Source organism: Anopheles coluzzii, chromosome 2 (genome assembly GCF_943734685.1).
Source record: "Anopheles coluzzii chromosome 2, AcolN3, whole genome shotgun sequence".
Classification (NCBI taxonomy): Eukaryota; Metazoa; Arthropoda; class Insecta; order Diptera; family Culicidae; genus Anopheles; species Anopheles coluzzii.
Window position 1 is genome coordinate 107,707,854 of NC_064670.1, and position 23,397 is coordinate 107,731,250.

The 23,397-nt window shown below is 47.3% G+C and overlaps 4 protein-coding genes across 5 annotated transcripts; 2 read left to right on the forward strand and 2 right to left on the reverse strand.

Annotated features, from left to right (window-relative positions):
- The first annotated feature begins 113 nt into the window (after nucleotides 1-113).
- LOC120950134 (ankyrin repeat and sterile alpha motif domain-containing protein 1B) lies at nucleotides 114-5,944 on the forward strand. Of its 2 annotated transcripts, none has more exons than XM_040367917.2 (7): nucleotides 114-220; nucleotides 734-1,001; nucleotides 1,088-1,204; nucleotides 1,274-1,471; nucleotides 1,536-1,742; nucleotides 1,818-2,608; nucleotides 2,684-5,944. In XM_040367917.2, exons 2-7 carry the CDS (start codon nucleotides 900-902, stop codon nucleotides 3,360-3,362), a joined length of 2,094 nt encoding a protein of 697 aa, XP_040223851.2. In that variant the 5' UTR covers nucleotides 114-220; nucleotides 734-899; the 3' UTR covers nucleotides 3,363-5,944. The 2 variants fall into 2 exon arrangements, with proteins under 2 accessions (XP_040223851.2, XP_040223852.2); XM_040367918.2 differs by lacking the exon at nucleotides 114-220 and adding an exon at nucleotides 227-330.
- LOC120950135 (collagenase-like) lies at nucleotides 5,818-12,007 on the reverse strand (the record flags this gene model as incomplete). The annotated part of the gene is made up of 2 exons (XM_040367919.2): nucleotides 5,818-6,841; nucleotides 11,916-12,007. Coding segments are annotated over 2 exons (1,029 nt in total), but the record flags the coding sequence as incomplete, so codon positions are not given.
- Nucleotides 12,008-15,735: 3,728 nt separating this feature from the next.
- LOC120953126 (transcription factor Jra) lies at nucleotides 15,736-20,492 on the forward strand. Its single transcript, XM_040372823.2, has 2 exons — nucleotides 15,736-18,258; nucleotides 18,354-20,492. The coding sequence occupies exons 1-2, from the start codon at nucleotides 17,547-17,549 to the stop codon at nucleotides 18,683-18,685; spliced, it is 1,044 nt and encodes a 347-aa protein (XP_040228757.2). The 5' UTR covers nucleotides 15,736-17,546; the 3' UTR covers nucleotides 18,686-20,492.
- LOC120953125 (DNA primase large subunit) lies at nucleotides 18,904-23,325 on the reverse strand. The gene has a single exon (XM_040372822.2). It carries the CDS (start codon nucleotides 23,323-23,325, stop codon nucleotides 21,508-21,510), a length of 1,818 nt encoding a protein of 605 aa, XP_040228756.2. The 3' UTR covers nucleotides 18,904-21,507.
- Between the last annotated feature and the right edge of the window lie 72 nt (nucleotides 23,326-23,397).

A 23,397-nucleotide genomic window follows, 5' to 3' on the forward strand; every position in this document is an offset into this window, starting at 1 on the left:
TGAATCGGTAGGCATATAAAAAATCGGTAGGAATACAGATAAATCGGAATTTCTGGTCACTCTGATCGCAGGCTGAAGAAGAGCACAAAAAACTCCCCTCCCCCCCTCCCCTTCAAACACCAACGCGAACAACGCGAACTGTCAAAATATTAAATACACAAATAGAACCTTTCAATGTACGCCAAAACCGTGCCGACCGAGGAAATTCTTTTTCTTAGTGGTAAACAAATCGTTCTTCTCCCCCAAATCGCAGTGCATTGCCCGCCAGCGGAAGCCCGGGCCAGAGTGCGGAGTCCCGCCACAGGTTGCCCTCCAGCGGGCGGCGCTCCGGTACAATTCCATTTCCAATTTCACTTCCGCTCCACATCCGCACAGTGCACAGTTGCGGACGCATAACGAAAACCATTTCGTGCACGAAAATACTGAATCACGTTTCAATCGCCCCCAACCGCAGAACGTGGGCTGGAATGGACAGTGGACAGTGCTGGTGCCGGTGACCCCTGCAGGGCAGTCCGTTTCTCATACGGGGAGGAAATCGGTTCCGATCCGCTGGCTAGTCTGCGGGGTGAAAGGTCCATCGCTGGCAGGGTCTTGGAATGCAGCGGGCGGGCGGCTGGCTGGAAAACTGGATTTTCTGCTTTTCTGCTGCCTTTCGCGTGTTCGCAGTCGCTTTGTGCAAGTGAGGGTGAAGAAACTGGTGCACTGATTGCAGTCGTCGCTTTGCTCGTTGCAGGTTACTTCTGTTTCGTTTCGACGCACTCGGTGGTTCCGGCCGTTGCACCGCTCAGCGCACGATCGTTGTCGTCGTCGTCGAGAGAGGGGAACAATACGGAAGGCGGTCGCGGCTCGCTAACGTACCGGACGGTGCTTTCCCGTGGAGCGCAGCCCGTACAGCAACCATGTTTATGGAGAAGATCTTCGACAACGTTGGCGTTGATATGATAACCAGCAATGATTCGGAGGAATCGATGGAGAAGTTTACCAACAGCATCGGCGGTGGTGTAAGTGTACGGGGCGAAGAACGCTTCCTTCCGCCAAGCCTTTACTAACGCGCCTCGCTTTCGTGTGCTTTTGATGCGATTTTTAGAAATATCAAACGGTGATAACGGATCTCGGAAAGGCTCTGCTGCAGGCCGCCCGGGCCGGCAACACACCCAAGGTGCTCGAGCTGATGGGCCGCGGTGCACCGTTCACCGCTGATTGGGTAAGAGATTCATTTTTGGACACAGAAATTGCATTCTTTCATGTTTGTTGCTTGCCCTTACCCATCTAGCTCGGGACAACACCGTTGCATTTAGCCGCACGACACAACCACATCGAAACCTGCCGAGCGCTGCTAAGGGCCGGCATAAGCAAGGACTCGAAAACGAAGGTCGACCGAACGCCCCTGCATCTGGCTGCCTACCATGGTAATATAGAGATAGTGGAGCTGTTGCTAAGCAGCAAGTGCGAGGTCGATGCGAAGGATTTGGTGCGTACGGGCAAACCGGGGAACCCGAAGACCAAATTAAAGATTTATTTCCTTCTTTTTGTAGCTCAAAATGACCCCTCTGCACTGGGCGGTGGAAAAGCGGCACAACAAGGTGGTGGAAATGCTGCTCCAGCACGGTGCCGACCCGAACGCACTGTCCAAGTTCGACAAGTCGCCGATACTGCTCGCCACCAACATGAAGCAGATGGAGCTGGTGCGGATACTGATGCTGGCGAACCAGATGCGGGCGGCAAGCAGTGAACAAGTGGGGGTACGGGACAGAGAAGCTTGAGCGCACTTTCGCTGACACGTTTGCTGACACATTTCCCTCTCACCATTTTCACAGGTAAAGGAAGCGACCGACAGTCTCATGCACGAGCTGCAGCAGCACAAGGAGCGTCACCTGCCGGACCAGCCGACCGCCGCGAACGAAAACGACGAGATCGAGGACAACATTACGATGGAGCTGAGCAATGACAGCAATACGCAGCTGTCGGACCACTCGAACCACTCGCTGACGGACCATTTCATCGAGAAGGACGACAGCTTGAGCGACGCCATAACGAACCTGGTCCAGAGCACGGAGACGGATCCGAAAAATCTCGACTCGTCCACGCTGCAGATGCTGAAGGAGCACGGCATTTCGTTCATGCCGTCGGACGATACCGGTAGCCTTATCACGTCCGCGATCAAGAGCGGCCGCAAGGTGGTGCTGTCCGAGGCGGGCAAGTACGCGCTTAAAGAAACGAGAAACATTCATCCCCAGCAGCAGCAGCAGCAGCAACAGCAGCACACACAACCTGCCCAGAGGCAAACGGGATCGTCGACCGTGCCCGGGACCGCCGCCACCGCCATTAGCCATCCCAAAACGAAGACAATCAAAATCATTAAAAAGCAAGCCTCGTCGTCGGGCAACTCGTCGTTCGGGGTAAGCTTACCGGGCCAGCAGCACTCGCACATCCATCACGTACACCAGTCGAGCGCGACGGGCGCGACGCCGACGATCAAGACGAACAAGGTGATCAAAATCCTCTCGCCGGAGGAGTTCAAACAGATCTGTGGCGGTGAGGTGGGCGGCATCAAGCGGGTGTCCTCCTCGGAGTACAAGAAGGTTCCGGTCGGGTCGGGAACGGTGAGGTAAGTGTTTTTTTTTTTGGTGGCCGTTTGTTTTGCCCTTCGCTTGCTAATGCAATCTTCAATTCTCATTGGTAGATTCCCCGTCGGCAGTCGCTCGCACGTGATACCATCGTCCCATCATGGTGGTGCCGTGGGCACGAAGCAGATCAGCAAGATCGTGATGACGAAATCCGGCCAGCGGTTCCCGGTGGTGGCGGCCGCCGGCAAATCCGTCAGCGACCTGGTGCAAGCGAAGCACAGCATCGCGAACGGACTGTCCAGCGGGCACAACCGGCACATCATCACGTCGGCGGACGGTGTGAAGCGGCTCCGGACAGCCACCGGTATGGAGATCATCTCGTCCCTGCCCACCAAGCTGCCCCAGGATACGGTCGTGTCGGTCGAATCGTCGCCCCGGGTCGGCGCCGTGTACCACCGGGTGACGGCGATGGGCAACCACCATCACCATACGGCCACAAACACCATCACCACCACCTCCACCACCTCCTCCCTCTCGTCGGCGGTGAAAAGTGGCAGCGGGACGGCGGCCACCAATCTCGTGGTGGAGCTGCTCGAACGCCAGCTGCTCGAGCTGAAAAAGCTCACCGAAGATCTGCGGAAACAGTTCGACCTGTCGCAGAAGCAGAACGAGGAGTACCGGACGCGGGTCGACAAGCTGGAGAAGGAGGTGCAAATGCTCAAGCAGCAGCAGCACGGGTCGGGCGGTGGCACGGTGGCGGAGACGGCCGCCGGCAGCCTGGTCGAGATACTGTAAAGCCCCAGCGTCACGGCCAGTAACGGTTGCGCGTAACGCGTACCGGTAACCGTACGTATATGGTGCAACCTTGACACACTTACACACCCAAACACACACAAAACTCTACTACCTTTTAGGAATAGTTTGTAAAAAATGGATGAGAAAATTGAGCGCGTGTGTGGCACGCGCGAAATTTCGTTGAAAATGTTAACACGTTCGGGAAATGTTGTTGAAACATTGTTGGCTGCTGATTATGCTGCTGATGATGATGGTAGTGATGGGAGAAATGGCAACAATCCTGACGCGAGATTACTTTCTATACCTGAACTCTGGTGCTGCATGTGTCTATTTTTTACCTCTTTAGCTCTTTCGTTCGTTTAAGCGCAATTTAAAGGCTGAATTACGTTGTCTTTTGATTGTACGCTTTAGTTAGTTTACATTGTTGCAACGATTCGGTTCTATAACCGCTGGAAGAGTTGTTGCTTTTCTTGTTATCGTAATCAACGCACTACGTTACTATTAGGTTTCCAAATTACCGTTCCATCGAATCTCTGAGAAGATTTCTTAATCGTGCACAAGCAAATTCAACCCATTTCAGTTTCGTTGTTTTGAACATGAGACGTTAACAGCAACGTTTAAGCGAACGATCGCTTCATCTACCTCGTCCCACACAGGAACGGTACTGATTTAACAGGAACAAACAAACTAACAAACAATGAAATAGCAATAACAAACAGCAATAGTATGTAAAAGTTAAACAATTCAACAAAACAGTCAACGATGAAAACAGCAAAACGACTCCCATCCCATCATAACGGCCAGTTCAAATGTAAATTCAAACCGCGCGCGCGCGCGAGAGAGTAGAGAAAGTGAAATTTTGCCACCACCACCACCACCACCACATCATAAGCTGTATAGGAGTTGTTGGTTTTAAATTATAGCGCTAGGGACTGTGGAGGAGCAACAGAGGAAACTAACAGCAAGCATTGAGCAACAAATAGATGTGCTTTCTTTTGCGTTCGTGTATGACGCTTTTGCGGATCGTTTGTTTAACACAAAAGAGAAAGGGCGAAATTGCCGTATGATCATGATGCTAATTGTGTGATTGCTTTTTTGGTTTCAAAATTACTAATACGAAACACCAAGCCAAACAACACAAACACAATGAAAGTGAACAGCTGCTAAACACCTCAAATTTACTTACAATCGTTTGCATTTATTCAGCAATTTCGCGACCACGTCTAAACGAAACACAAATGCTCATTTGGCAATTTGTTCAGCCGTTTGCTGCCGTTTCCAAGTTGAAATTGCCACCAATTTGCACCCAAACAGAAAGGGTGCAAGAATCAGATTATACATTACAGGGGTTTCCAGGAGTTCTTACAGGGTTTCCCACGATTTATTGGTTGGTTCTCATCAATTTTTGGTGGGTTCCCATATTTTTTTGGTGCGTTCCCACGATTTTTTGGTCGTTTCCCAGAATTTTTTGGTCCAATTGTATTGATATCCAATCGGAAAATACCAATAAATTATGGGAACGAACCAAAAATTTATGGGATACGACCAAAAAATCGTGGGAACACACCAAAAAATCATGGGAACTGACCAATAAATCGTGGGAAACCCTGTATAGCTGTGGGACACTTTATTGACCTGTTTCGTACGGGAATTGGACTCTGCAGCACGCTTGTTGGACAAATCCAATAGGAATTTTCAAGGTGCATGTCCAAGAGAGTACAATTCCCATCATATGACGTTCACTTCCCATTAGAAAGAGTCAAGGAAGTGTTGTCCCACAACTATGAGAACCCCTTGGAAAACTCTGTCTACTAATAAGAGGCCTAGTAAGGTAGAAGACAGATAGATGGACAGGTAGGTCACAAAATCACCACCAATGCGCTCACAGCGCTGTGTTGCATTGTTTGTTGTTTTTTTTTGGCAGGCAGATGTTTAAGCGGGTGGAAAAGCGTATAAGAATCGGGGCTAGAATTCGTTAGAATCGTAAGCAATAATCGAAGAGAAGAGGGAGATAGGGTAGAGGGGAAGGGTGCGCTCTCTGTATGTAACTCTCTCTCTCTCTGTCTCTCCCTTTATCTCTCTGTCATTGTTCCTCACGAAAGGGTTCATCTTTTTTTTTCTCTTGTACATATAGAAATTAAGCCGCTAAACTTGTTTTGTAAAATGTAACTTTACGTAACATCGCCTTACTTCGGTTTTATTTTTCGTAACAAGTCGAAAGCAGATTAAGTAACGTGTTTGAAGGAGGGAGAGGGAGGAAGTAGATACAGATTTCTTCTCAACAAGCAACCGTTTGCCGTGGAACGGCGGAAGCGAAGCAGAAGGGAACGACTTATAACGTGGCTTCCATGCAGCAGCAGCGTGCGCGGGTGTGCGTCTGCGTAAACGCAAGCCCTCCTCACGCAAGTGTTTCGGTAGAATGTAAACTCTAAATAAACAAAAAGCCACGGATGCATTTCATTTTCAATTCATCGCCTCTCTTTAATTTCTTCTCCTTTTAAGGGAAAATTGAACATTTTCCAGTTCCTGTCCTGTTCAAAGCTTACACGCCGGTGTGCTTCTTCACCCAATCCCGGAAGGCGGTAACGCGTGCGAACGCAGCCGGATGGCCCTTGTCGCAGCCCTGCGCATGGCCGAAGCTCACCACACCGACCAGCGTCTTATCCTCCGCCAGCACCAGCGGACCACCGGAATCGCCGTTGCAGGGCGAGCGCAGCTCCTCCCCAACCGCGCACAGCGTGCTCTTGCGCACCAGCAGCGGGCTGAACGTTTTCTGGCACTGCTTGTTCGGGATCACCTTGAGCGTGGCGTACTGCAGCTCCTGCGCTACCTGGCCCCCGTTCACCATCAAGCCCCAGCCGCTGACGACGACCTCCCGGCCGGCAAAGTCCTCATCACCCGTCGGCAGCCGGACGGGCTGGACGCGCTCGCTGAACTCCACCTTGCTGGGCAGCTTCACCAGCGCGACATCGTTCGCCACGAACAGTGGGTTGTACTTTTCGTGCTTGAAGAACTCGGTCGACTCCAGCACCAGCCGGCCGTCGTTCGTGTTGTCGCTGAAATCGACCGCCCCGAGGTGCACCTCGACCGACTTCGCCAGCATCACGCAGTGGCCCGCCGTCAGGACCCACTCCTCGTTCAGCAGCGAGCCACCGCACAGGGCCTGCTGGCCGTTGCCGACGTGCAGCGTGAGCCGAACTTGGTACGGAAACTGGCCCAGCTTGGCCGTTTCACCGTTCACCACCCGCATACCGCCGCGGGGGGCGGCCTGGGCGACCGAAGCCACCAACGCGAGCAGAGCAAGGGCGCAAGTTGCCGGTTGCATTTTGTGCACTTCAAAACACTCTTTGACACACTGCTTGGGGGGATCCTCTGCGATGGAGGACGGACGAACGAACTGTGGCCTACCATTGGGGAGTACTTTCTTTTTATAATCGATCCCATCCAACGTAGTAGTCTCGTTCCGGGGGCGATAAGATCTCGATTAGAACTTCGTGGCAGATTGCAGCTTATGTCGAGACAGGTTGAAGTGTAGACGGTCAAGAAGCGAAGTACTTTGTCTGTTGTTCATTGACCCATTCCCGATGAGTGTTGGAAATGCCGCGGGGAAAGTGTCTTCTGTCCACATCGATACATAATCTGCCCATATTCAAGTGCTATGTTGCTCTTGAGAGCTTCCGGAACTGAAGCGGAAGAGTACCATTGCAAATAATGGATTGCTTTTTTTTGCAAAGTTCCTAAAATCAAAATTTAAATCATACCAAGTCCCTATTCGTTTATCAATTCCAAAAGTGTTTAGTGCAATAAATTCTAATTCACATCAACACTTGATGCACGGGCAATGGCTACATTAATTCCTTTGCATTTGGTTGGCATCAATGAGTGCCTGCTGGAATCTTAATTAGTCAAGTGTCGTGCTGTGAAGTGTGGATTTCCACGTCCTTTGGGCTGTCTGAGCGCGTTGCATTAAATGTGATTTGCCATGTGCGGATTTGCGAGGGAATAAAGTCTGAAATGGAAAGTGAATTCCAACTGCTTCTGTGCGTTGGATGTAGTCAAAACGTGCACATTTGCAACGATTAAAGTTTTGAAATCATGCAACACTTGGAAATCGGCTTTCAATGGCTTCAAAATTATTGGAAAAATATAACATTCACTTGTTTTGCATCCATTTGCCGAAGAATTGTTGATCGCAATCCGTTTTGCAACGAACTGCGGAAGAGATTTAAATTTATTTGCATTTCTGCAGTAGTAGCGCCTTCTATCGGCAAATTGGTTGTACCAATTTTACAGCGCACCAACACAATCAAAGAGGTATGCAGGGTTCGTGGAGTGAATAAATTAAAAGAAGAGTAGAGTACTATAAATGAATGTTACGAATGTAACGGTCTGGAGAAAATGAATTTCGTTAAGTCGTAATGAGGATGAATGCTAAACGTAAATCCCATTTTTTTATAATAATTTTTTCAGTGCTTCGATTAAGTTGTTTTCTTGATTGTTTTAAAGAGTCTTGAGTTGGTTTCCCAAGCGCCATAGATTAAGCTTAAACGACTGGAAAATTGAATATCCATAGTAAAAAAATGAAAGCTCCACAGCTTCATTGGTTTGATCAATAGATGGCGTATTACAACTCATCATTATATTGCTATCCTTTTCTTGCAATGTGTTTCGACAAGTTTCATCTTATCATGACCTATATAGCCTTCTAACTTTCTGAGCAAAAATATATATGAATGGTCGTGTGGTCAGATACGTGGGTATCAACACCAACGACCATTATTCGAATCTCACTTGCTTCAGTACTGGTGGTTTCTGTTGGAGTTTAGTATTTAAACAAGCGTATCGCCGTTCTAGTTCTAGCGATGCATAATTTCAATGCGAAACCATACAACAGTACAGAGGAAATGAGAAAACTCTCCTCCAAGCGATGAAGCTCAACTGGTTGGGGTTTCCCACCAACAGAGAGCGCCACCAGCTTTTTTGCTATTTTTAGAATGCATGAGTCGTTTGCCGTCTGCTAAACGAAGTCTTTCTATATTCCGTTTAGGTAGAGAACTTGAGTCGTTTAGAAGCCGTTTAGTGGTCGTTTAGTGGATTTGTGGCACTTGGGTTTCTATGTGTTTGTTTGTTTATTCGTCAAGTATTTAGCTTATCTTTTGAAATTTACTCGATTCTTTTCGTCGTACGACACGTGCATCTTCTAAATTTGGAGGTATTCACTTAGGGAATCACATTGTTGTTTTTTTTTAAATGAAACTACGTGGGTTTTAGTTTTCATTTAGTTTAGAGAAAAGTGTAAAAACTGATTCACAATTGATGGATCTCGATTAACTCTAAATGTCATGCAAAAAAGCTAAACAAACAATATATTTGTTTTCCTCAACTTATCGTTCAGTTTTGTAGTGCACAGGAAATATAAAATAGATAATGTTATTAATTCTTTATTCCCAGAACAATGCCTGAAGTGCATCGATTCTAATCAGGACTGTTCACATAGTAAGGATTAATTTACTGATTACGCCGTATTGTTTCGTAGATCATAATTGCCTTACAAACACTTTCCAATAGCAAGTGTTCAAGGTATGAAATCTTATTAATAAAAATAGCCGCAAAATACCGCGTATCTCGAATTTCCGCATAAGTCTAATTTCACAAATTTTCAGCCAAAATGTCAATAATTTTCGTGTAATTCAGCGTGACGTGATAGATTTATAATGCTGTAAATAACTATGACAGTAACAAAAAGGAATTTGTTTCACATTTCACAATGAATGTGTTAAATTAGTATAATTTGCTCAAATAACTGTAAAATTTAGTAAACGGCGTATCTCCGAATCCGCATATAAGAGGTATCGAGTATCTCAGGGACTATCTGTATTTTCTTTTGTATTCTTTTTTTTTTCTTGAAATTATAGCGTTTGACATAATTTATATGTTTGGAAACGATAACTAAAGGCTAGTAACTGACTGTGTTTTACTACAACAAAACTTCAAGAATAACTATTTTTTTTTATTATTTTGTTCCAACGCTAATCACTTGGTATCAAAAAAGCTTCCTTAGAAAATACTATAAGTTTAATCTAATTAGAAATAATCTAGTAGGAAATAATTGTATAATCAAATACCTTTCCTGGATAATATTGTGAGAGGCATAGAAATTTATTTTTGGTTGCAATAGCAACCACGTTGTCAAAGATTGCACGAAAAAGCTAATTCCTAATTCTTATCTCCTACCATTCGAATGCAAGTGCATTTCACACAAAGGCAATTAACACTAGTCCAATTCAGAAGCGACCGATTTCCTAGTCGCAATGAGAAGAAAGAACAAAAAACTACACACGCATCGAACACAAAACCAAACAAATTCACACGCTCCCAGTTCCGGGGTTCCGTACAGCCAAGCGACACGGGCATTGCATCGCTGACGTCGTTCGCATTCGATCCGGTTCCGTGCGCAGTCTGGGAGGGCTACGCAATCGCTACCACGCCACCATCACCACCATGTTGCGCATTAGCAGTGCTTGACCATTCACCAAAACCAACCTCCCACGGACACTGCCTGCACCATCCGCCACCTGACATAATGGGGGTGGGAATTCCCCATGCTTGCGCGCCCCATACACGCACGGCATGTCGTCTGTGATCTCGGGCGGCGAAGAGTCATTCATAATTCTAGGAATCGTCGCTGCCGTTTGCCAAATCGAAGCGATGCAGGGCGAAGATGAAAATACACAAACAAGTGGCCGGGGGGGGGGGGGGGGGAGGAGGGAGTGTTGGGTGGTGTGGAGGGTGTAACGCTCGTCGAACGGAAATGCCTTCGAGTTCGCGCCAAAACGATAACCAAGTGTGAAGGCTTGCCAGCCGATAAGGGGAAGTTTTGTGATATGATGTTTGATATTTTGTTTCGAAACAAACATTTGGTGTGAGTGGAAAAAAAAACCAATAAGCATGACTTGTATGTAGTAGTTTCATCGAATAAAAGTGTGAATTAATAAGGATATTTTATCCACAAGCAGCAAATAAGTTTAAACGAAAATCAAGCAATATAATCTTATTTCTTTTTTACTCTACAGTCACTGACAATTTTTATCAATAGAATAGCATTTGTATGATATATATTTATGAAATATATTACAAGAAAATAGCCATTATTTGCGTAAATTAAATTTCGCAAAATGATTATCCAATTTGGCTGCTTCTGCTTCTTTAGCTTATTTGTATATTTTTTGCTTAATTTTGGCTTAAACATTAATATTAATTATTAAATTATTATTAACTCTGAACGAAAAAACCTATTTTTCCTATCTTTTCAATCATAAACTGCAACCACTTGCTAATGTTTCTATGCACAAACTGCATCAGGAAGCCAACCACGTGCCTGCAACCACGTGACTACCTGCAGCATGTTCAAACACGCGCACCCAAAATGCGTCCATTACTGTACGCAGCCCCCGGGTCCGCAGTATGCGAGAGCAAGAAGCGAGCAATCGAAAACAGAAAAAAACGGCCCAAAGCGCCCGGCACGGGTGCAAACGGTGGTCCAAGGGCAAAGGGATGGCCGTGGGAAGACGCGCGCACCATGGTTGGAAATAGTTGTGCGATGACTCATCGCCCAAGCTGTTGCGGCCCAGCTCTTGTGGCTTGCGTATCCCAAGTAACAAAATCGACATGCTTTCTCATTCTACCCAATAGATCAGTAAACCTGAGAGAGCGAGAAAGCATGTCGATTTTGTCACTTGGGATACACGCTCTGCTTCGGCATCTTCTTCTCCTCAACGTAATAAAAGGGGGAAAACAGGGCAACGACAACAACAAGTGTTGTTGTTTGATTTCTCTCGCCATCACACGCTCTCTCTCGCTCTCATTTTCGATCGTTCTGAGAAACTGAGGCAAATGGGTGGATATAAAAAAAAGCAAATCCCAGCCTACCAAGCAACACGCCAACGGAGCGAGGAAGCGGGATAGAAATAGCCAACATTGATCACAGAACAAAATGATCTCAGAAGACAAAACAGAACGTAACAACTATGTGTGCCCGTTCGTGGGGTCGGCGTGTTGCAACGTGTTTCTGCTTATCTTTTTTCCGCTTGCTTCTTCCTACGGGCACCCTTTCCCCGTCCTCATCCTGCAGCGGGGTGCAGCGAGAGAATGCACATTCCCTTGCATGCGCGCTTTCGTGCTTCGGCAACCTGTTTCTTCTCGGCGCAGAAGGCGCATTGGGATCGACAGAGCCACAGATTATGACCCGCTGCTCGAATGCTAACGCCGTGACGCTGTCCTTGAGCATTTGAGAGGACTACTTGTGGAAGGGGAATGGTGAATGGTTTTTGTTTTTTGTGTGATTTTCTGTTTCCCTCCACGAGGTCCACGCAGCATTGATGGAATTTGGCCGTTATCCGGCTATCCCGTGCTCGGTGGCGTCCCCGGTGGCGCTAGACGTTTTGCGATAAGCGCAGGCAAAGGGACGGTTTTTCCACTGCCCTGTTCTCGTGTTTATCCACGTTTCCGGGAGAGATGGATGAAGGCACAGACATAGAAACACAATTTATTTACAATCCAGATAAATGCGACAACAAATGGTTGGAAGATAAAAGGTTTCGTTTTGAACTGTAGAAGCTGCACAAGGACAGCAAAAATATAAATAATAGTTTGTTTTAATTGCTTAAAATCTTTATCGTTAAGTTTTAAAAATAAGGAGCTAATAAAATTATTTCCATAAGTCTATGCGCTCATAAAATTCCCCCAACAATCTGCACGAACGAACTGCACTTGTGTGCTGCAAAGTAATGAAACGCTAAAATGCGGCACAAAGTTCAACAAACTTTACGTTTCTTCCGGATTGTTTTTTTGGTTTTCTTTTTTTTTATTATTTTTTTCCTTCTCCATTCGTTTGTCCACCAAAAAAGGGGTGACATTCGCGAACCACACACACACACACACACGCAGAAAAACGTGTTGCTTGAGGCCGCGTCCTAGCGGTTCTTGTTCATATTATTGTTTTTATCATTAATTCCCTCCTTTCCACCCCACCACCCACAACACTTTGAAAAAGTGTTAATAAAGCTGCAAAAAAATGAGAACGAACGATTCGAACCTCGATCTGTTCACAACCGGATTTGCCGGAGTTTCGAAGCTCTATCGGTAAAGCAAACGTGCTAAATGGAAGCTTGATGGGCGACAAATCTGACGAATTGAACGAGTATGTGTGTAGTAAACATCAGCAACAAACGACATCGTACAATACACCCAAGCCCCAGGTTGGTGGTGGTGGTGCAAATTAGCGGGGGCGCAAATTTCAAACAGTACAGTGCGCTATGGATTTTGTTGGCACGTTGTGGGTGCATTTGATACGCAAGGGCTTACGCAAATGGTGACACTTGCTCTCGATAGTTACACTGCTAAAAACAACACTGAAGCTAAAGAGAAAAAAAACCCGACTTGTGTTTATGTTTGTTCGATTGTTTGTGTTAAATGACCTCAAAGATACGAATCTTTAAACAATGTTTCTTTGAATTGAATTATGATCAACAGTTAATCCGAACTATTAAACAGCTTCTTTCTTATTTAACTATCGGCGCATTCATATAGAAAGAAGATATTCATACTGAAAACTAAGGAAAATAATATACGAATTACACTCAAAAGGCTATAAAAAGATAGAACATAAATATATAAAAAATAAACTCTATTTAACGATTTGAATAGGGTTTTGCAACGCTCGCGAGTTGTTTTCCAACAATACATTTATCAAATACATATCAAAAGCCTATCGATAGAAAAGACCTTTTTTTGGCTTTTTGTAGACAAAATACTAAGCGAGACAATTTCTTTCCAAGAAGATCCTTTGAAGGGTAATTCTTTAGCTTACTAGCAAAAATAAATCTGCTACCTTGCTGTTACCCGGAATTTTCACCAAGGCGGACAAAGACATGCATGTAGGCATTTTTTTTTAAGTTCTAGCTGCGATTTTTATGAATTCTTCTTCAGTTTATATGACAACTTTGCTGGAGTAGAGCTTTTGTTATTATTAACTTATTTTGCAGCTGGAGGATGCTGCACCGGTTTGCTAGCAAGGGTATCATATTGAAATTCCGCCAAATTTCGTTTGAAATTTAGTTTTGGGGACATTGTTTGCCGCTGTGAAACCAGTGGACGCTCTTCCATGTTTGTTCATGTTTCCCAGGTACTATTTCACTGTTTGGCCGGTTGCATCCATCGACCGGCCAAGATAACGCAGGAATGTAACGAGTTGTCCCTCGTTCTTCGTTTTCAGCATCTTTTGAAGCTTCTTGATACTCAGAGTCGTCGGGCTTTCGGAACTTTATTTTTTTCTAATAATAGTGCCAAGAAATTGATAATGTCGAGACAGGCTTATACGATGACACTGTCGCCCGGAGTCCTTTTTAGACGCTACGGGATGCCGTTCTTCGATCGCACACGCTTGTAAACGAAGTTGCTTCAGTTTTGTTGGTCATCACGATTAGAGTTCGGTTGATTACTTACTTACTTATCCGGCACTACAACCGCTTTGCGGTCTTGGCCTGCTTCAGGAGTGTCCGAAACCGCTCACGGTCTCGCGCCTTCGTCTGCCAGTCCGTTATCCCGGCCTTAATGGCGGACGCCTTCACGCCATCTTGCCACCTCAATTTGGGCCTACCACGCCTCCTCTGTCCTTGTGGACGGCCTAAAAAGACTTTACGGGCTGGGTCGTCCGTTTCCATGCGTATAACATGGCCAGCCCACCGGAGCCTGGCGAGCTTTATTCGCTGTACGACAGTGAGGTCGCCGTACATCTCGTATAGCTCGTCATTATAGCGGCTCCTCCATTGTCCTTCCACACATACGGGGCCAAGTATCCTTCTGAGCATCTTCCTCTCGAACGCGGCTAAGAGGGTTTCGTCAGATTTGGACAGTGTCCATGTCTCAGAGGCGTATGTGAGTACTGGTACTATATAGGTACTATATAGTCCCAGCTTCGTCCGTCGCGACAGGTTCTTGGAGGTGAACTGATTTTTCAGGCTGTAGAATGACCGGTTGGCAGCCAGCATCCTTGCGCGCAACTCAGCTTCCATGCTGTTGTCGTTGCTGACCTTTGACCCAAGATAGGTGAATTGTGGGACGACTTCAAAAGTGCGTTCACCTATCTGCACGTCACGCCTACGTAGATTCTGATTATTTGTTGGTGGGCCCGCTGATGTTGCCACCATCAGTTTATCTGCAATCCGAGGCTCTCTGCCGCCTGCTCTATCCCTTGGTAGGCTTCTGCTACATAGGAGAGCCGCATACCAATGATGTCTATATCATCAGCGTATGCCAGGATCTGGGTTGACTTATAGAAGATGGTTCCCGTTCGGTTGATAGAGGTGTCAAATTTTGTGTTCCAACTCATGGGATACTATTATTGAAAGTGTAATTAACGTTTCGTTAGTGCGCGTTTAGCTAAACCAAGGAAAAATAATTTAGTTTTAGTCATTTTTTTAATGAAAAAATAAGCTCATTCGACACCTCACCATTTAATAAACAAACATTGATTTCATATTTGACAATTGTTTTAATTAAAATAGAATCAAGCCAAACGGAACCTCCTTGTCCCTTCTCAAAGCGTTCCGAGTCGTTCATTATGAAGGATAAAATAAATACACAAATTTAAAGTCGTATATACATATTGAAAGTTAAATTGTTAAGAAATCAAGTAAGGCAATCTTATGCAATATCTTCTAAAATTACGATAACTCTTTTGATTGAAAATACAACCGAAGCCGTGTTAATTTTAATCAGAATAAATAACTCTCCCGATTAAACATTTTATGTGTTAACGAAAAATGCATTCAGCAACTCTTTGTTATCCTTTAATTTGAATTTGAATTGAATCATGCTGTTTATTTAATATTCTTGCTTCCAAAACAAATCTTCCTTCTCGAACATTCCACCTGCGCCTTACATCCGTCCACTACTGTACATCACTCAAAAATAACAAGGGTGGAGGGGAAGGAGGTAACAAAAAGCCGGGAGTCCCATTTTAACAGCTTTCAAACCCGTGCATACACGCATTGGCTCGGCAGCCCCAAACGCAGCACCGTCGGCGAAGGTTGTGTGTCCGCGCGCGCACCCGCACGCGGGATTTTGTTGTCTTCTTCTGTCTGTTAATTCTCTCCCGTTCCTTTTTAATGCCATTCCGCGGACGAGATGGAAAGAAACAAGCCAAACTGCCGCCAATCCCCAAAAACGGTTCCCTCCCCGCCTCCCCCCACAAACAGATGTAGGATGTAGACAAAGGGGCGTGAGTGAGTGAGGGCTTGTGAAAAACCAGGCGCAAAATTCGAACGGCGTACAACACGCGCACCGCCAGCCAGCATGCTGCAGCAGCACCACCGCGCACACATGCAAAAAGCACGAAGCCTCCCAGCACGATCGTGCACGAGCGCGCACGGGTAGCCAATCGCAGCGCCGGTGGATGACGTTATGCGGGCTATTTTTAGCACCATGAATCATATGTTCCCGTACAAAACCCGCACACACTACTGTAGCAGCGCACGCACACCAGCAAACCGCCCCGTACGGGTGAAGCTTTCATCAAGTCGGCTTCATTTTTCCATTCTCCATTCATTCGCTTTTCTACCTTCAAGCCGGACGGGTGTGTGTCTGTGCGCGCGCGCGTGCGTGCATTTTGTTTTCCCTGTCGGCCGACAGTAGCCAGAGTACCACGCCAGAAAGCACGCGAAAGCCACCGCACGGGATATTGGGGTTTTCCAACCACCGCTCTTCGGCGAAAGAAACAGCAACGAAACAGTACTTGTGCGTGTGTGTGTGTGTGTGGTTTGTGATTTATGCGTGGTTTTGAGACAGCAAATTGGAAAGATAAGTTGAAAGGGTGTGTAATGTCGTCATCGCCCTTGTGCCGCGCGCCACAGTGAGAAGGAATATTGGTGCAACAATAATCGCGTCGAATGTGTATTTCGACAGTCCCGTCCGTCCGCAACACACAACGGTGACACCATCCATCCCGTCTTTTTTGCTAAGTAGGCGTAGCGTGAATTAGGCGTAGGCCGCCCTGTGTGTGCATTGCGAAATATATTCCACACCCCTCCCGCCCTGTGCTCGCGTGTGTGTGTGTGTGCACGTGTGCGCTAGTGTGCGGTGTGTGAGTTGCCGTGTAGAAACGCGTGAAAAATCCACCCCACCGTCAAAGAGGCAAGGAGCGGCGGTGTGTGTGCTGTGGCGGAACATTCTGTGTAATACTTTGTTGTTCCGTGTGTGCATGTGTGTGTGTGTGCGGAGACACAAATCCATTATTATTGCGCGGTCTTTCATTGGTGTTGACGTTTGCACGTACGGGAGAGCGCGCGCGTGCACGTGTGTGTGAGTGAGTGAGTGCGTACGCGATAGCTCGCCCGTGCAATTGGTGTGCGTGTGTGTGTGTGCGACAAAGCAAAGAGCAAACTGCAGATAAAAAATACGTACATTTTGCGAAGCGTTTGAGCCCGTTCGCCCAAATAGAACGCGCTCTGTTGACGGTAACGATACGGCCCATAAACCACAGCAAGAAAGAAAAACAACAACACCAACAACACACTTCAAGTGGCCTTACCAGGAAAAAGCAAAAAAGCAAGCAGCAACAACAACAAAAAGCAAAAGCAAACGACAGAGATAATCATTGTGTGTGTGTTCGTGTACGTGTACTTGTGTGAGTGTGGCAGTTCAAATTGCCTGTCATTTCCTCCTCTGTGACCATCCGTTTGTTGTGATAAAGTATCCGTCATCGCAAAGGCTTGACAGTAGTGTGTGGTGCCATTAAAGCAAAGCAAAGCAAAAAAAAGCGCCATTCTTCCCGTACCTCGGGTGTTGTAAAAGCTCGTTAACCTTCCAAGGTGAATCCGTAATTAAATCGAAATTAAAAAACCGCGTCTGCACCTACCAAACAACACCCTGTTATTTCGTTGTACGTGGATGTGTTGTGTGTGTGCGTGTGTGAGAAAACAAACAAGTGTCAGTGCGTACTTCGATCCGTGAAAGGAACCCGAAGGTTGTGTTGTTTATCCCTGTACGCAATTTGACATTTCTCGTTGTTCTTGTCTCTGGTCCAAAACAAAACAACACACACACGGTGCCTCGGTTCGGATTTGGGAAAAACCCACGGAAATTTGTGCAACGATTCCACCTTCCCAACAACCACACACAGCCACGATGCGAAACAACGTGCTGAGCAGTAAGCACGCCAACAACAATAACACGATGGAATCGTTCTACGAGGACGCAAACGCCCAGTTCCTTCCGGCCACAACGAACGGCGGTGGTGGTGGTGGCGGCGGTGTGGTAGTAGTGACGACGGGCAACGGGAATGGGTTGAAGCGGCCGGCCACCCTCGAGCTGAACCTCGGCCCCGGGAAAGCGCGCAAGACGCGGTACAACACGTCCATCACGATGCCGTCGGTGCTGCCGTCCCCGGACCTGCAGATGCTGAAGCTGGTGTCGCCCGAGCTGGAGAAAATCATCAGCACCAACGCGACGCTGCCCACCCCGACCCCGAGTGCCATCATATTCCCGCCGTCGGCCACCTCCGAGCAGCAGCAGTTCGCGAAGGGGTTCGAGGATGCGCTGCTCTCCATCCACAAGAAGGACACGACCAGCAAGCTCAACACGAACGTGCCCACCAACACCGCCAGCAGCAACAACAACAACAATAGTAGTACGAGTAACAACAACAACAACAACAACAACAGTGCCAACAGTGTCACCCTCGTCGGTCCGTCGGCGATCGAGCGGCTCTGTCCAACGACGGCAGCGGTCGCCCCCGTGACGGCCATCGCGACGGCAAACACCGCCACCGGTATGGCGGCCGCGACGGTCGGCCATCACACCGGCATGAGCGGAGGGGAAATCACGTACACCAACCTGGGTAAGTGGGCGGCTATTTTCCGATAGCGAGCTTGTACGACGGCACTGTTTTCACCGTGACTTACATTCCACTTTCCTTTTTCCCTTTCCCCGTAGACTACCCCGGTGTGGTGAAGGAGGAACCGCAGCCGACGACGTCCGCCGCCAGCAACCAGTCGCCCCCGGTCAGCCCGATCGACATGGAGTCGCAGGAGCGCATCAAGCTGGAGCGCAAGCGGCTGCGGAACCGGGTCGCCGCCTCCAAGTGCCGGAAGCGGAAGCTCGAGCGCATCTCGAAGCTGGAGGACCGGGTGAAGGAGCTGAAGGCGCAGAATGCCGAGCTGGGCGGGGTGGTGTGCAATCTGAAGCAGCACATCTTCCAGCTGAAGCAGCAGGTGATCGAGCATCACAATTCCGGCTGCACGATCACGCTGCAGGGCAAGTTTTGAATGCACCAAGAGTGTAGCAATCTCGGTTTTTTGGGCTTGGCTGGTGGTCCCAATGTTCGTCCATCGTCTACAAAAGCAACACGGTGTGCATCCCATCCTTTTAGGTGTCCTCTAGCAAACAAAGGGAGAAAGTGCGTGCGTGCGTGCGTCGTGATACGATTTTTGTTTGTATTTTTGTTTGTTTGTGAGGAATGTTTCTTTTTAGTTTGTGTGTGAATAGAGAGAGAGAGGGAGGCGCCGGTCGTCATGAGGGCGACTAAAAACAAACTACTAGGTAGTGTATACACGACCCGGGAATTGATTTCCGCGGCTCTCTTCAGGTTCAGGTCTTTCGTAGTAAAGGGAAACGCGCAATGGGGGGAGAGAGAGAGAGAGTTAGTTACTCGAAAACAAAACAAAACAAAACACATTTACGCGAACAAAGCTTATTGCCATTGTGAGACACAGAAATGCCTTATCGTATTAGAATTGATAGCCTATATATTTGGGTATGGAACGCCGCCGCAGGGGGATTTGGGGTGTTTTTGGCGCTTCTCGGTACTAATAGGAGGACCATAGCGGGAGATGTATGTAAAACAACGGTGGATAATGCTAGTGTTTACCACTACTTGCTCTGTGCGTTTGTCGTTCAACGCGAACGATTGTTTGTGCAGGAAACAAAGCAAGAGGAGAGCAGCGATTTTGCGGATCGATGTTGTTAGCAATAGGTTGTTAAGTCTCCTTTAGGGTAGCAGGGGTTGGTAGTAAGTTCCGAGGAGTAGCATTCAAACGAGTCAGATTGTTTTACAAATGCTTTAGACTTCGGTTGAAACAAAAACAGAAAAAAAACAAGTGCTTCTAGTCGTTGGATCGAGCCGTCCGTGTCTGTCCGTACCACCTACCCGTGGCGCGTAATGGACACGGTCGACTCGAATTCTCCTGCAGCGCCGCAGCATGAGAAAGTGTCGCATTGAAAGTGCATCCCGCAATGCTAGTGTCATATTGTTAGTTTTTACATGATTTTTTTTAAAGTATAAATAGAGCTTTTATTTAGGTGTAACTGCTTTCTTGCACAGCGCGATAGATTGATTATTTCCTTTTTTTTTGCTTTCTACCATCTCCGATAGTTTTCTATAGTCAAAACGATCTGATCCCAGTCTGTTGCGTTGCCTAAAACCATCCCGACCGCACAGTTTTACAGTTTCCTTTGTCACATTCAATTCTCGCTCTGTAAAAACTATGCTTTCAATCGAAATAACATGCCAGGAAGTGGTGTGATACATGCCATACATTTCAAAAGGGAAGCTGCTTTCCCATGCTTCCGCCCTCCCCCACCACCATTTCAAAGCAATTTACTCTAGTGACTCTAACACGACAACACGCTTTTGGGAGTTGTCGGGTTTAGAAATGTTTCCTAATTTTGTGTAATATGAGAAGTGCTTGTGAGGTGGTTGCGCGTGCAATTGCAAGATGTATATAATTTAAAACGGAAAGCGAGCGAACCCCGAAAGTCACAGTGCGTGCCAGTGTGAGCGTGTACGCCACGAGGTGTAGAAATGAATGCTAATATAAACAAACAAACAAAAGGATGCAATTTTTGTTTCAACTATTTACTTGTAGCTTGTAGAGAAAAAAATGGGAGAAAGTGAGGAAGCACCATGTGCTAGTTCGTTTGCGCGACGGCGTAAGAGAGACAGACAGATGTTAGAGTCATTTGAAGAAAGATATTTATTTGTAAGCGTTTATCGATTTCGTTTATCACTTTATTTTTGAAAATATTTACAAATAAAATCGACCATTTCGCTATTTAGTTTTGCCAAACGTTAAATCTTCGGAGGGCGTTTTTATTTTTTATTTTTCAAAGTACAATATCTACGAAAAAGCGTCACACACACATACATACAGTGATTGGGGTACGCGGACACGGTTGTGGGATTTTCTGCCGTATGGCTGTATGTGGCCGCCCTGCTTATTAGCTCTTCACTGTTGACGCAATTACGTCATCATCGATGGGTACCCGCGGGTCGGCCGTGGAGTTGTTGACCTTCACTCCCTCTCCCGCTCTCTCGACGGTTGGGATGGTAAAATCTTGGTGAAGCGCGAGATATGGAGTTGGCAGTGTTTTGGTGGTGTAAATACGGCGACATACTATTAACGCGTTTGATAATGCACGCCGAAGGAATGAAATTAGCGTTATTTTATTTTGTTCAATGTATAAAAAACGGCCAAAATTGCCTCTTTGTTAGGGAAGCGGTGGCATTAAACCTGTCTCTGAAAGGTAATGTGTGCATGTGTGCTGGGCGGAAAGAAAGACATGAAAATAACGTAAGTATGAGCGAAACATGAATTTTAACCAACTCTTTTTATTTTGATTGTTTTACAAATGTTCGCTGCATTACCACAAGTTTCATCTATCTTGAATAAAAAATGACTTGAAATGTGCATTACCATTTTTTTTGTTGGTAAACTGATTTATTTGAAGGGCACTGTAATTAAAATGCAATTGCATACTTTCAGGCGTCAGGTAAGCGTGCATTTAAACAAACGCTACATTGCATACTGTTAGGCGTATGACGGTCGAAATCAGTGTAATTTGAATCTTGGACTATTTTACTATTCGTTTTAGGGTGTTATTTCCACTTCTTCAAATAATTATTTTATTTATCTCTTATTTTGCTTAATTATTATCATTATTATTATTATTAAAGCTATTGTAAACAGCGAAATATGCTTAAAACGTACGTTTTATTAATGTTAATGTCCATTGCGTTAATAAAAAAAGTACAACGAACCTGTTATTGACTAATAAATAAAAATAGACCCCCCCCTTCCTCCCAACCACGTTACTCGTTAAATTCCAGCATATCAAAATCATCGTCATCCCATTCCTGCGCCGCTTTCGTTTGCTTCGGGCTGACTTTCTTGCTCAAACTCTCCGCCACCGGTACCGCAAGCATCGTACCGTCCGCATCCGTTTCCTTCTCCTTCGATTCCATGATTTCCCAAAGCTCCAGATCATCGTCCGCCCCGTTTAGCGTGCTGGAATCGCCCACCATGCCGCCGTCCTGCGTCGACTGGCTGTTCGGCTGGCTGTTCCAGCGGGCCGACTGGTTCGCGGCCGCTGCCGCATGCCCCTGGCGTGGCCGCTCCTTCCCTTCCATCGTCAGCTGGCTCAGCTCGAAGTACTGGTTCGGGTGGTTAATGCCCTCCTCCAGTTTCGTTTCGTGCACCACCTCAAAGTACTTTCCGCACGCGATCTGATAGTGGCCCTTGGCCGCATACCCGGCCACCTCGTCCGCATCGATCGCACTCAGCCCGTAACCGGTCAGCTTCATCTTGAGCGTGCTGGAATCGAGATTCTTAAAGGGACAGCCGTGCGTTTCCCCCGGCCCGATCGGTGTCGTGATCACCTTCATGCAGGAAAACGGCGAGTAGTTGATGCGCGACCCCTCCTTGCCGTAATTGTGCCGGATCGCGTACGCGTACTCCTTCTCGAACTTCTCGATCGGCACCTTGCCGCGGGTGAGCTCCTCGCGCCAGAACCGCAACGCATCCTCCATCGTGACGCCGATCGCCTTCAGGAACAGCGTGTACTGCATGCGGCCCACGTGCTTCAGGTGGTGCGTCGCGCGCAGCGTATCGTGCACGTTGCGCATGCACAGCGCGAACGATTTCTTCGACAGCTGGTCGAGACTTTCCACCGGTACGCTGCCCGTCTTGGCCACCGTGTAGTTTTTGCCCGTGTACGACGTGTGGATCGATTTCAGCAGCATCGCGAACCGCTCGTCGATTTCCAGCGTCGGCAGCAGGCGCAGATGACCTTTCAGCCCGTCCTCGATCAGCTGCTGGTGCTTCTTGCCGATCACGTGCGTGAAGTGCTCGGGCGTGATGTACGCGACACCCGCCTTGAGGAAGCATTTGCGGTCGCGCACCAGATTCAGCACCTCGGTAAAGTGCACCGCGTAGAAGTCGGTCGTTTCCATCTTGAGCCGCGTGTGGTTGTACGTGCTCGCGCACAGATGCTCGGAAATGTCCAGCTTTTCCTCGTCCGACAGCGGCTTGTAGTCGAGCTCGTACACCTCGAGAAAGTCCTTCACGTCGCGCATCGACAGCGCGCCGAACTTGAGCCGGAACAGTTCCATCTCGCGCGCCACGAACCAGCGCCGCAGCTCCTCCGACCGGCAGTAAGCGAACCTCAGGATGAAGTGGGACAGATAGTCTCTGCGACGGGCCGCCTTGCTTGCATCGTCGTTCAGGTTTCCGCGCGCCAGCTTGGCGTACGTTCGCAGCCCCTCGTGATTGACCTCCGCGAGTACAGCCTCGCGCCACGCTTCCGAGGACACTTTTGGGTTTTTGGCCGTCACCTGCTCGAGCAGCCGCAGCATCTTGAGACGTTCCAGGGCCAGCTTTTCGAACTCGTCGATCGTCAGGTCCACGATCGGTGGTATCAGGTAGAAGCACACATTGTGCGGGATGATGTGCTCCAGCGCCAGATCCGCCGAAAAGCGCTTCGCGTTCAGATAGTTCTGTCTCGAGTTGATCATTTTGCGGGGGTTATTATTTAAAAAAAACACTGACCACACACACAAAGTCTGCCCCCAGTGCGAGGTTCTTCCAATTCCACAACAAAGCGACGTTGTTGTGGCGCGTTTGGCGCGCATTTTGCACCCAACCGACTGACAGCTGTCAAAGGGACTGTTTGTTATTTTTCGACTTTCATCGATTTTGAAAAC

Excerpts from the sequence above, each read along its gene's own strand:
- LOC120953125 (XM_040372822.2), bottom strand. The coding sequence starts at position 23,325 with ATGCGCGCCAAACGCGCCACAACAACGTCGCTTTGTTGTGGAATTGGA.
- LOC120950134 (XM_040367917.2), top strand. The coding sequence starts at position 900 with ATGTTTATGGAGAAGATCTTCGACAACGTTGGCGTTGATATGATAACC. Across the intron at positions 1,002-1,087 it reads CCAACAGCATCGGCGGTGGT|AAATATCAAACGGTGATAAC; the intron begins GTAAGTGTACGG and ends TGCGATTTTTAG. Across the intron at positions 2,609-2,683 it reads GTCGGGTCGGGAACGGTGAG|ATTCCCCGTCGGCAGTCGCT; the intron begins GTAAGTGTTTTT and ends TCTCATTGGTAG.
- LOC120953126 (XM_040372823.2), top strand. The coding sequence starts at position 17,547 with ATGCGAAACAACGTGCTGAGCAGTAAGCACGCCAACAACAATAACACG. Across the intron at positions 18,259-18,353 it reads AATCACGTACACCAACCTGG|ACTACCCCGGTGTGGTGAAG; the intron begins GTAAGTGGGCGG and ends CTTTCCCCGTAG.